Genomic DNA, 12,576 nt, shown 5'->3' with positions numbered 1-12,576 from the left:
TGAATAGTTTGTGGTCTTGTGCATGCCACAGTTTTCATTTAGTCATAGAGATGTATAGCACAGAAACAGACCCTTCAGTCCAACTCATCCATGCTGACCAGATATCCTAACCTAATCTAGTCCCATCTGCCAGCATTTTAGATATCCCTCTAAACCCTTCCTATTCATATATCCATCCAGATGTCTTTAAATGTTATAATTGTACGAGCCTCCACCACTTCCTCTGGCAGCTCATTCCATACATGCATCATTCTCTATGTGAAAAGTTGTCCCCTAGGTCCCTTTTATATCTTTCCCCTCTCATCCTAAACTTATGCTCTCTAGTTCTTGACTTCCCCCACCCCAAGGAAATTACTTTGTCTATTTACCTTATCTATGCCCCTCATGATTTTATAAACCTCTATAAGGTCACCCCTCAGTCTCCAACACAGCCTATTCAACCTCTCCCTATAGCTCAAATCCTGCAACACTGGCAACATCCTTCAATCTTTTCTGAACCCTTTCAAGTTTCACAACATCCTCCTAACAGGAAGGAGACCAGAACTGCATGCAATATTCTCAAAATAGCCTGCCCAAAATCCTGTACAGCTGCAACATGACCTCCTAACTCCTATACTCAATGCTCTGATCAATAAAGGAAAGCATACCAAACGCCTTCTTCACTATCCTATCTACCTGTAACTCTACTTTCAAGAAACTATGAATCTGCATCGCCAAAGTCTTTTTGTTCAGCAACACTCCCTCGGCCCTTACCATTAAGTGTATAAGTCCTGCTCTGATTTGCTTTTCCAAAAGCACCTCACATTTATCTAAATTAAATTTTATCTGCCACCTCTCAGCCCACTGGCCTATCTGATCAAGATCCCATTGCACTCTGAGGTAACCTTCTTTGCTGTCCACTACACCTCCAATATTGGCGTCATCTGCAAACTTACTAACGATACCTCCTATGTTCATATCCAAATCATTTACATAAATGATGAAAAGCAGTGGACCCAGCACCGATCCTTGTGGCACACCACTGGTCACAGGACTCCAGCCTGAAAGGTAATCCTCCATCATCACCCTGTGTTTTCTACCTTCGAGCCAGTTCTGTATGTAAATGGCTAGATCTCCCTGTATTCCATGAGATCTAACCTTGCTAATCAGGCTCCCAAAGCCTTACTGAAGTCCATAAAAATCATGTCTACCACTTCTTCAAAAACCTCAATCAAGTTCATGAGATATGATTTCCCAAGCACAAAGCCATGTTGACTATCCCTCATCAGTCCTTGCCTTTCCAAATACATGTGTGCACTGACGACTGAGTTGCTTTGTATTCAAGTTCTGCAATTCCCACCAGAAACCTTTCTCTCTCTCTCTCTCTGTCCTCCTTTAAGTTGCTCCTTAAACCTATTTCTTTGGCTAACAAGTCCAACTATCTCCTTAGGTGCTCAATGTCACATTTTGTTTAAAAATGCTTCTGTGAGTTGTACCATATTAAATGTAGTTGATTTCAAGAACAAACAGGCCAGGAAATGCTTCCTGCCTCTGACCCTAGTCATTGGCTGCAATGTACCTGGACTCGATTTGCGCTGGTTTCCACATTCAAGCAGTGCTGCGCAGACTCCCGTACAATCTCTTCGTGTGTAATCTCTGTAAGATAACACAGGAGAACAGGGCTACTATACTGACAAAAGCAAAATACTGTGGATGCTGGGAATCGGAAACAAAAACAGTAAATGGTTACCCATCTGATGTGTTAACTGTTTCACTCTACAGCTACAGATTGACCTACTGGATTTTCTTAGCATTTTCTGTTTTATTTCACTACAATGCTGCATGGAATCCTGAAGCTTCATTAGCTGGAAGGTGAAAACTGAAGATCTTCTGGCATCTTGTGTGAGTGGCCAGTCTTAATATGGATCTCCTATCCAAAAGCATCGGTATAAAAACTGAACAGGCTGAAACAACACAGAACCTCTGATCAACAGTCCCTGTGAAATGTTCACCTCTGTTTCACTCTCTACAGAGGCTGCCTGAGCATTTCCAACATGTCCAGTTTTTCCTTCAGATTCATAGTTGTCAGGGACATTATGCTTTTGAATGAACATTGGTAAGCTGTTTTATCATGGAAGACATCACAGCAAAGCTTCAATCCCACCCTTAGGGGGAGACGATAGCGTAATGGTAATGTCTCTCTACTCAAAATATTGAGGTTCAGGATATTGTTTTTGGTTCAGATCCCACTAAGGCAGCAGATAGAATTAAGTTTCAATTAATACACCAGAAATTAGGGTGGTATGGTAGCTCAGTGGTCAGCATTGCTGCCTCATGGTGCCAGGGACCCAGGTTCGATTCCAGCCTTCTGTGTGGAGTTTGCACGTTCTGCCCATATCTGTGTGGACTTCCTCTTTAGACTATGGGAGGACCCAGATGTGCAGATTAGGAGAACTGGCCATGCTAAATTGCCCATAGTATCCGGGGATGTTCAGGCTATGGAAAACGCAGGGTTACAGGACAGGTCGGTGAATCTGGGTGAGATGGTCTTTGCAGGGTCAGTGTGGATTTGATGGGCCAAATGGCCTGCTTCCACACTGTAGAGATTCTATGATATTGTAAAGTCAGCCTCAGTGATGGTGACCATAATAGCTATTGTTAATTGTTGTAAAAACCCACCTGGATCACTAACGTCCATTAGGAAAGGAACTCTGCTGTCCTTACACAGTCTGGTCTCCATGTGACTCAAGAACCATAGCAATGTGGTTGACTCTTAATCGACCCCTGAAATGGTTAGGGAGGTCACTTGGTTTAAGGACCATTAGGGATGGGCAACAAATCACTGGTCTTGTCAGTGATGCCTATATCCCTTGCAAGAATGAAGGAAGTATTTGAAAAGAAGGGGAAGTTGGTACACTGCTGGCTTGCAATACATTCCGGTACATTCTATATCTGATGTCTTACATTCATGCCTGGCCACTGCTTTGGGTGCCAGATCTGTCGGCCATTGGTCTGGTGGGTTAAGGACAGTTTGCTCATTTGCTTAAGCCACCTAGGGAGAGAAGAGCTGGTAATATCTACCAAATGGAGGATCCCAGAATTGCAGGAACAAAAGACTGCCCATGGTTCAGCCTCGATCTTGCAAACCACCAAAGATGTAGGGTTCGCACAGGAAAAGTTATTCTCGTGAAGACCACAGGCCCCTTATTTACATTTACAGCAGCAGCGAGAGCAGGCAGCCCAAGGTCTCTCACACAGTAGGCCAAAGTGGAGAAAATCGAGCCCTTGTAGGGAGCGCAAACTCAGCATGGCTAAACACTTAAGAAAGCCCGTTGAACTTTTAACTTTGTTTCTTTAGTTTTCTCCCTTGTACTGAGATTTTGTATCTAGGTACCTTTGTTTCTAAGATGGTGCTGGGAATGTTGCTATTATACACTTTTCACTTTATTCATGTACTTCTGTAATTGATTACACGTGACAATAAATTCTATAACATTTACAGCACGGTGTAATATTCTGCTGCAAAAATTGAGAAATGTTTAAGAGCCTTGGGTCTTTAAAGTCTTAGTGTACAAATTAAGTGAATAAACGGAGGATAATCAGGGTTCAACTACCACTGGCAAAGTGAAAGTGTAGATTCGGGGCGGCACGGTGGCACAGTGGTTAGCACTGCTGCCTCACAGCGCTAGAGACCTGGGTTCAATTCCCGCCTCAGGCAACTGTCTGTGTGGAGTTTGCACATTCTCCCAGTGTCTGCGTGGATTGGCCATGCTAAACTGCCCGTAGTGTTAGGTGAAAGGGCAAATGTAGGGGGGGTGGGTTGCGCTTCAGCGGGTTGGTGTGGACTTGTTGGGCCGAAGGGCCTGTTTCCACACTGTAAGTAATCTAATCTAATTGGCTGGCAAGCACTTGCAAATTTTCAGTGCTAAAGTAGGGAAGACCAATAAAATGAACCGCCTTTCCTGAATGCTAGTTTTACGCTCCACATTGAACCCTCGCAAAATAGGTGGAATGAAAACACACTTTGGCTTTCCTTTAAAGTACCTGAACACTGTTGCATCACCCAGACCTTGAGCTCAATGAGACTGTGAGCGAAGTTACAGCTGTCTTCCCGTAGGCACCCATAACGTACTTCGTGCCGGCACACATCAAACTGGCAGTGATCCTGGTACTGCCGGATCTTGGAGTACTTAACGGTTGTGCCACACAGCATGTGGACCAAGCACCTGAAACCACACAGGGAATAGTGAAGTTTCAGCAACAGACCTAATTCAAAACTAATTTTGTTCCATCAGGCTTCTTGAGCCTGTTGTGTCATTTAATTAGATTTTGTCTGGTCGGCAGTTTAACTTCATCACCCAATTATTTGGTAATGCTCAGTACACTGGCCTAACAGAATTTTAAAAAAAGGTAATATTTATAAGCAATTTCATCTCTTTTTAAGAACACAGGAACAGGAATAGGCCATTCAGCTTCTTCAGTAGGAGAAAGTGAGGACTGCAGATGCTGGAAATCAGAGTCGAGGGTGTGATGCTGGTTAAGGGCGGCACGGTGGCACAGTGGTTAGCACTGCTGCCTCACAGCGCCAGAGACCCAGGTTCAATTCCCGCCTCAGGCGACTGATTGTGTGGAGTTTGCACATTCTCCCCGTGTCTGCGTGGGTTTCCTCCGGGTGCTCCGGTTTCCTCCCACACTCCAAAGATGTGCAGGCCAGGTGAATTGGCCATGCTATAATTGCCCGTAGTGTTAGGTAAGGGGTGGATGTAGATGTAGGGGTATGGGTGGGTTGCGCTTCGGCGGGGCGGTGTGGACTTGTTGGGCCGAAGGGCCTGTTTCCACACTGTAAGTAATCTAATCTAATAAACAAAAGCACAGCAGTTCAGGCAGCATCCGAGGAGCAGGAGAATCATCAGGGTTTATGCCTGAAACTTTGGATGCTGCCCGGCTGCTTTTCCAGCATCACACTCTCGACCTACATTCAGCTTCTTCAGCCTGTTTCATCACTCAATTAGATCACGTCAGTTCTGTATCTTAACTCCCACCTCCCTATCTTAATTCCATAACTTTGACCCAAACAAAAAACGTACCAATATTTTCAGCCAGAAGAAATGCCTGCCAGGTGGAACCGTGTACAAAATCAAAGTTGTGCCACACCTTTATAACTCACTCTGAGTTGGTTCTTTAATACTGCATTCAGTTTTGGATGCTATACTTTTGGAAGGATATCTAGGTCTTAGAAAGGTTGCGGATGGGATTTACTGAGAAGGTAATAGGCATGAGCGACTTCGGTTCTTTAATTATGGAAAGACTGAAGAAACTTGGTTTTCCTTTGAGCAGTGAAGGTTAAAATAAGTTGTAATGTTTAACATTCTGGAGGGTTTTAATAGTGCTAAAAGGGAGACAATATTTCCACTCACAGAAGGGTCAGTCACCAGGGGATAAAAAGCTAAGTTGATTTGCAAAAAAAGCAGAGGTGACTCGTTAAAACATTTTTTGAAAAAACACGGGTGGTTATGATCTGGTACACATTACCTGATAGAATGTAGAGCACATTTAATGGCAACATTCATGTGAGACTTGGACAATTCCTTGAAAGGATAAGATCTGCCAGGCTACGGGGAAAGAGAAGGGGACTGAAACTAAATGGAAAATCTCTCTCAAAGAGAACAAGCATGATGGACCAAATGGCCTCTTTCTATGCTGTTTCATGTCACACATGAAAGAAGTGAAACTATCATGGTATTCGAACAGATGAAAGACTCAACAATCAAGGTATTTTTCAATGTATAATTTCAGCTACATCACACTATAAATGTTTGCTATAAATTCTGTGCCTTACAATTAGTTACTCCACAATCACCTGATGAAAGAGCGGCGCTCTGAAAGCTAGTGTGCTTCCAATCAAACCTGTTGGACTATAACCTGGTGTTGTGTGACTTTTAACTTTGTACACCCCAGTCCAACACCGGCATCTCCAAATCCTTCTATGCTGTCCAAATCCTTTATCAGTCTGTATATTAACTTGGATGGTGAATAATAGCAAACTATCCAATCACAGATGGTACCAGAGCTTAACTGCGTTTTCTTCCAGTGTTATCATGTGCCAGTGAGTTAAGGAGTACCAAAACGCTTTAATTTTTCATCTCCTAACTCGCGGTTACTGATGAAACATGCAGCATTCCAGCTTCTGTAACTGTACAGGGCCCTGGTGAGACCACAGTGTAATAGAACTGTACAGCTCTTCAGTCCAACTCGTCCCTGCCAACCAGATATTTTAGATTCATCTTGTCCCATTTGCCAGCATTTGGCCCATACCCTTCTAAACCTTTCCTATACATGTACTCATCCAGATGCCTTTTAAATGTTGTAATTGTAATGACTCCACCATCTCCCCTACAGCTCATTCCATACACACACCAGATTTTGTGTGAAAACATTACCCCTTAGGCCCCTTTTAAATCTTTCCCCTCTCACTTAAACTGATGCCCTCTCGTTTTGGATTCTCTACTCCCGGAAAAAAAGACCTTGGCTTTTCACCCTATCCATGCCTCTCATGATTTTATAAACCTTTATAAAAGGTCACTCCGCAGCCTCTAACACTCCAGAGAAAGTAGTGTGGGAAGTAGGTGGGAAGAGAAAGCCTATTCAGCCTCTCCCTGTAGCTCAAGCTCTCCAACCTCAGCAACATCCTTCTAAATCTTTTCTGCACCCTTTCAAGTTTAACAACATTTTCTTACAGCAGGGTGACTAATAGTGAATGCAGTATTCCAAAAGTGAGCCAGCCAATGTCCTGTACAGCCACAACATGAGTGTGCTATTTTAATTCCCTTATCCAAGGAAAGATGTTGTGCCTTTGGAGGCAGTGCAACAAAGATTTACCAGACTGACTCCTGGCATGGTAGGACTGATGCATGCAGAGAGACTTGGTTAGGATTATAATTCACTGGAGCTTTGAAGACTGAGGGCAGGTGTCATAGAAACGTACAAAGTTCTAACAGGATTAGACAGAGTAAAGGCAGGATGAATGTTCCTGATGACCTGACGTTCAGAACCAGGGGTCACAGTTTAAATATCCAGCATCAGCCATTTCAGGTTGAGATAAGGAGAAATTTATTCACTCAGAGAGTGGGGTTAGCCCGTGGAATTCTCTGCCACGGAAAGCGGTTGACACTAAAGTTGAATAGGCGAAAGTGGGTACTGCAGATGCTGGAGATTAGAGTCAAGATTAGAGAGTGGTGCTGGAAAAGCACAGCAGGTCAGGCAGCATCCGAGGAGCAGGAAAATTGAGGTTTTGGGCAGGAGCCCTTAATCAGGAATGAGGCTTGAAGCCTCAGGGATGGAGAGATAAATGGGGTAGTGGGGAGAAGGTAGCTGAGAGTGCAATAGGTGGATGGAGGAAGGGGTAAAGGTGATAGGTCAGAGAGGAGGGTGGAGCGGATAGGTGGGAAGAAAGCTTGACAAGTGGGACAGGTCATGAGGATGGTGCTGAGCTGGAAGTTTGGAGCTGGGGTAAGGTGGGGGGGGGGTGGAGGGGAAATGAGGAAACTGGTGAAGTCCACATTGATGCCCTCATTGAAGGGTTCTGAGGTGGAAGATGAGGCATTCTTCCTCTAGGCATCGGGTGGTGAGGGAGGAGGCCCAGGACCTGCACGTCCTCGGCACAGTGTGAGAGGGAGCTGAAATGTTCAGCTGCAGGGCGGTGGGGTTGATTGGTATGGATGTCCTGGAGATGTTCCTTGAGGTGCTCTGTGAGGAGGCGTCCAGTCTCCCCAATGTAAAGGAGACGGCGCCAGGAGCAACGGATACAATAAATGACATTTATGGATGTACAGGTGAAAGTGTGATGGATGTGGAAGGCTCCTTTGGGGCCTTGGATGGAGGTGAGGGGGGAGGTGTGGGCACAGGTTCTGCAATTCCTGCGGTGGCAAGGGAAGGTGCTGGGAGGGGAGGGTGGGTTGTTGGGGGGGGGGGGGGGTGGGGAGTGGACCCGACCAGGTAGTCACAGAGGGAACAGTTTTTGTGGAAAGCGGATAGGGCTGGGGAGGGAAATATATCCTGGTGGTGGGGTTTGTTTGTATGTGGCGGAAATGTCGGCGGATGATGGGGTTTATGCAAAGGTTGGTGGGGTGGAAGGTGAAGACTAGGGGGGTTCTCTCCTTGTTGCAGTTGGAGGGGTGGGGTTTGAGGGCGGAGGTGCGGGACATGGATGAGATACTATGGAGGGCATCTTCAACCACATGGGAGGGGAAATTACGGTCTTTAAAGAAGGAGACCATCTGGTGTGTTCTGTGGTGGAACTGGCCCTCCTGGGAGCAGATCCGGCAGAGGCGGAGGAATTGGGAATATGGGATGGATTTTTGCAGGAGGTAGGGTGGGAAGAGGTATAATCGAGGTAGCTGTGGGAGTCAGTGGGTTTGTAAAATATGCCAGTGTTGAGTCGGTCGTCACTGATGGAGATGGAGTGGTCCAGGAAGGGGAGGGAAGTGTCAGAGATGGTCCAGGTAAATTTAAGGTCAGAGTGGAATGTGTTGGTGAAATTGATGAACTGCTCAACCTCCTTGTGGGAGCACGAGGTGGCGCCAATGCAGTCATCAATGTAGTGGAGGGAAAGGTGGGGAGTGGTGCCAGTGTAACTACGGAAGATCAACTGTTCTACGTGGCCGACAAAGAGACAGGCATAGCTGGGGTCCATGCGGGTGCCCATGGCTACCCCTTTTGTCTGGAGGAAGTGGGAGGATTCGAAAGAGAAATCGGTAAGGGTGAGGACCAGTTCAGCCAAACAAATGAGAGTGTCAGTGGAAGGGTACTGGTGGGGACGTTGGGAGAGAAAGAAAGGGAGGGCTTGGAGGCCCTGGTCATAGCAGTGGAGGTGTAGAGGGACTGGATGTCCATGGTGAAGATGAGGCATTGGGGGCCAGGGAAACAGAAGTTTTGGAGGAGGAGGGCAGCGTGGGTGGTGTCCTAAACATATGTGGGAAGTTCCTGGACTGCGGGGGGATAGGACAGAATTGAGGTAGGTGGAGATGAGTATGGTCGGACAGCAGCAGGCTGAGAAGATGGGTCGGCCGGGGTAGTTAGGTTTGTGGATATCAGGAAGGAGGTAAAATTAGGCGGCATGGGGTTCCTGAACTATGAGGTTAGAACCAAAGTTGAATATATTCAAGAAGGAGACAGATATAATTCTTAGGGCTAAAGAGGTCAAAGGGTATGAGGAGAAAGCGGGAACAGGGCACAGACACGGATGATCAGCCATGATCTTATTGACTGACACAGCAGGTTTGAAGGGCCAAATGGCCTACTCCTGCATCTATTTTCTATGCAATGTTTACTGCCTTGACTGTCATCGTATGGCTCAACACAAACCAGGGTTTGGACCTGGGACCTGCCAGTCCCTACAGTTTAAAAATGGGCTACCTGAACCCACGAGAGCATTCAGGAGCTCCTTCCATTTGCTTTTGTACTCACTTATTATCTTCAAAGTTGTGCTTCGCGTCTGGATTAGAGCAGAGTGATGTGCCATCCTTAGCCTTCTTGCTTATTAACCTGGGCTTACTGTCAAAACATTCCTGCAATAGAAAATAAAGGCAGTGATTCACACACTGTGATATGAATTTTGAAAAAAAGAGAGTAGGATGCATAATGTTGTGCTCTTTAAACTTGATAGCTACTGGTTTAAGGACTTGAAGTTAAGGTCAAGAATCAGAAAAGGCAACTTGGATTGAGTATACAATGTGATCCTTGTATGCGGTCTCCAACATGCACCAATCCTGACTCCCTAGTTTTGGAGCAAAGATCTGGGAGTGAAACTGGGATTTCCAGAGTTTCCAATGATAATTAGAAAAGTATACTTAGAACAGCCCCAACTATAAAGAACAGTTTGAAGACCCTGATGAAGATACCAAGACAGATGATCATTCAAAAAGGTACATTTTTCAGGAGTATCTTAAAAGATATAGGGAGAGATGGGCAGGTTTCAGAAAGGAATTCAAGAATGTAGGCCCCTGGTGGCAGAAAGTGCAGCTATTACGGCTAAAGAGAGTGTGTACATGGTGCTAGATGTACTGAAATCGAGCTTTCAATGGACTTCATTAACAGCACAAAAATGAAGAAGTTTTGCTGAACTTATATAAAATAGTTCAACTCCACTGTGACTATGGTTTCTGATTCAAAGCAGCATAAGGAATTTAGAGAGGTCAGAAGAGATATACTTGAACAGCCCTAGGAATGATGGGTTACAGAAAAGCTAACATTGACCACCTTACAGCCAAGAAGCCAAGGTGCAGATTGATGGAGATGAATAAAATCACAACGGGCTTAAATAGAATGATTAGAAACTGTTTCCAACAGCTCAATGATCTCTTATCAGATGACCCAGATTCAACTTCATTTAAATTGACTGGCAAAAGAATAAGAGGTGAAATGAGATGAAACTTTTACACAAATGGTGGACAGAATTTGGAACAAATTCCCTCCCCGATACTGAGTTACTCCAAAGGAAATGGGAGGACGGCCCATGATGCTGTGCTGAACATGACGCCAAATTAAACTTATCCCTTCTGCCTTCCCTTGGTCCATATACCGCCATTCTATGCATATTCATGTGCTTATCTAAAAGTCTCTTAAGTATCCCTATCTATGTGCCTCTATCACCACCCCTGACAGTGCGTTACAGACTCCTACCACTCACAGCGCCTTTGAATTTCCCTTCTCACCTTAAATGCATGCTCCCCTAATTTTAGTTGTTATAATGCTGGGAAAAAAATTCTGATTGTTAACCCTACCTATGTATCTCATAATTTTATAGACTTCTATCAAGTCTCCTTCAGCCTCTGCCGCTCCAAGGAAAACAATCCACGTTTTTCTAGCCTCTCCTTGTAGTTCCATATACTAGAAGGAAAAATTAAAAGGTATGGTACCAAGGAGGTGGTTGTACAACTGACTTGATCTCTCTTCAAAATAATCTGCGCAGGCTTACTGAGTATCATCTTTCTGTGCTGCATTGTTCTACTGTATCTAAACCTCATTGTAAAATCCCTCAACAGAAGCTGCCTGGGGTTGAAAGGAGGCAGTGGGAGCTGGATGCAGGGATTGCACCAGGATCCCCACATGATTTGTCTCCCTGGCCCTGATGTTGGAGCGATTGAAATCTGAGATTCGTCAGAATTTGAAGAGTGCAAAAACTTTGAAGACTTTGGGGATGGAGGAAGTTAAATTGGGAGGGGTAAGGCCCTGGTGGTAAGGATGAGGATTTTAACATTGCTGTGTCAATGAAGTGGAGACAGCTGCAGGCCTGATCTGAGGAGGCACTGCCATTGCAGGACATCCAGGGTACATTAGGCCATCTCACCTCACAAAGAAACATGAAGCAGCCAAGATGTTCCTTCAGCAGTTTAGCTACTGTGAGGCCACCTCTTGTGTCACCCCCCAGGGGATCAAAGAGCAGCTCACGGTTTATGGCTCCTTTACGTTCCAAAGTCCAAACATCTATCTCCTCCTGGCAATAAGCAAATGTACACTGGTCCCCGTATTTGCAATCTTCTTTACTTGCAATATCTGTGGATAAATAAAATAAAAAACGTCACCTTTATGATTAGAAATCACTATGCATTTTAAACCTAGTCCCTTTCCTTGCTCTCCATCACCTTGCTGATCTTTTAAAAAATCATTCATGGGATGTCAGCATCGCTGGTTGAGCCAGGATTATTGTCAAGAGAGCAATTAATGGTCAACCACATTGCAGTGGATCTGTTTCGCATCTGGGCCAGAATGGATAAGGACGACAGACTTATTTCTCTAAAGAACATTAATGAACCAGATGGGCCTTTGCAACAACTTGTGAATGCTTGGATTTTATTTTTAAATTGGAACAATAGAAGCAGCCTGAATGGGTGTGGTCAAACTCCAACAAAACCAGGATCTTTAGCTTTCAGTAGTTGCTGATGGAGTCCTGATGAAGTGAAAAGTTGCCACATCTCTTTTTGCTACAGCTGGAAGCTGGAGTTCTCTCTCTGTCTCTCTCTCTCTCTCTCAGAATTCCTTTGTTTTTTGACGTTCTTTCCTCCTGGATTGGAGAACTGCATGTGAGACAATCGGTCTTCTGAATTTGCCTTTGCTAAGGGTGTATTTATGGGATGTTACTATACTGGAACAGTTACTGGCTGGTAGTAAAATAATCTATTATTCTGTTAAGTTTTTCGATAGAGCTAAGTTATTCCAAGTTCCTCTTTCTTTCGTCATATTTTGAATAATTATATTTGAATGAATTGGGTTTCGCTTAACATTAAGTGGTTTTACCAACTGAATTGCAAACAGAGCACAGCACATCACATTTACATTTAAAATAAGAAAACGTTACACTCAAAGCTACCTTCTTAATATATTTTGAGGCGGGGGTTGGGGGGGTTTGGTCTGGTCCATGTCAACCTAAGTGGGCAGATGGGGACCCAGTTCAACAGCTTATCTGAAAGATGTATCTCCAACAGTCCAGCACCCACTCAGTACTTCACCAGAAATATTTTTCTTTATTGATCTTTCATGGGATATAAACATTAGTGTTACCCTGAGAAGGTAATCTTCTGAACCGCTGCAGCCCATCTA

General features: G+C 44.6%; 1 protein-coding gene across 3 annotated transcripts in view; it reads right to left on the bottom strand.

Moving 5' to 3' along the window:
- zc3h7bb (zinc finger CCCH-type containing 7Bb) overlaps positions 1-12,576 on the bottom strand; it is an 86,657-nt gene that overhangs the window by 27,626 nt on the left and 46,455 nt on the right. For all 3 annotated transcript variants that reach the window (XM_072588542.1, XM_072588541.1, XM_072588543.1), the window contains 4 exons: positions 11,327-11,532; positions 9,445-9,545; positions 4,024-4,205; positions 1,559-1,635 (listed from right to left, as the gene is read on the bottom strand). In XM_072588542.1, the coding sequence (XP_072444643.1) occupies positions 1,559-1,635; positions 4,024-4,205; positions 9,445-9,545; positions 11,327-11,532 (566 nt within the window). The remainder of the gene's footprint in view (positions 1-1,558; positions 1,636-4,023; positions 4,206-9,444; positions 9,546-11,326; positions 11,533-12,576) is intronic.

Source organism: Chiloscyllium punctatum, chromosome 18 (genome assembly GCF_047496795.1).
Source record: "Chiloscyllium punctatum isolate Juve2018m chromosome 18, sChiPun1.3, whole genome shotgun sequence".
Classification (NCBI taxonomy): Eukaryota; Metazoa; Chordata; class Chondrichthyes; order Orectolobiformes; family Hemiscylliidae; genus Chiloscyllium; species Chiloscyllium punctatum.
The sequence above is the reverse complement of the archived record's forward strand: the minus strand, read 5'-3'. Positions and strand labels throughout refer to the sequence as shown.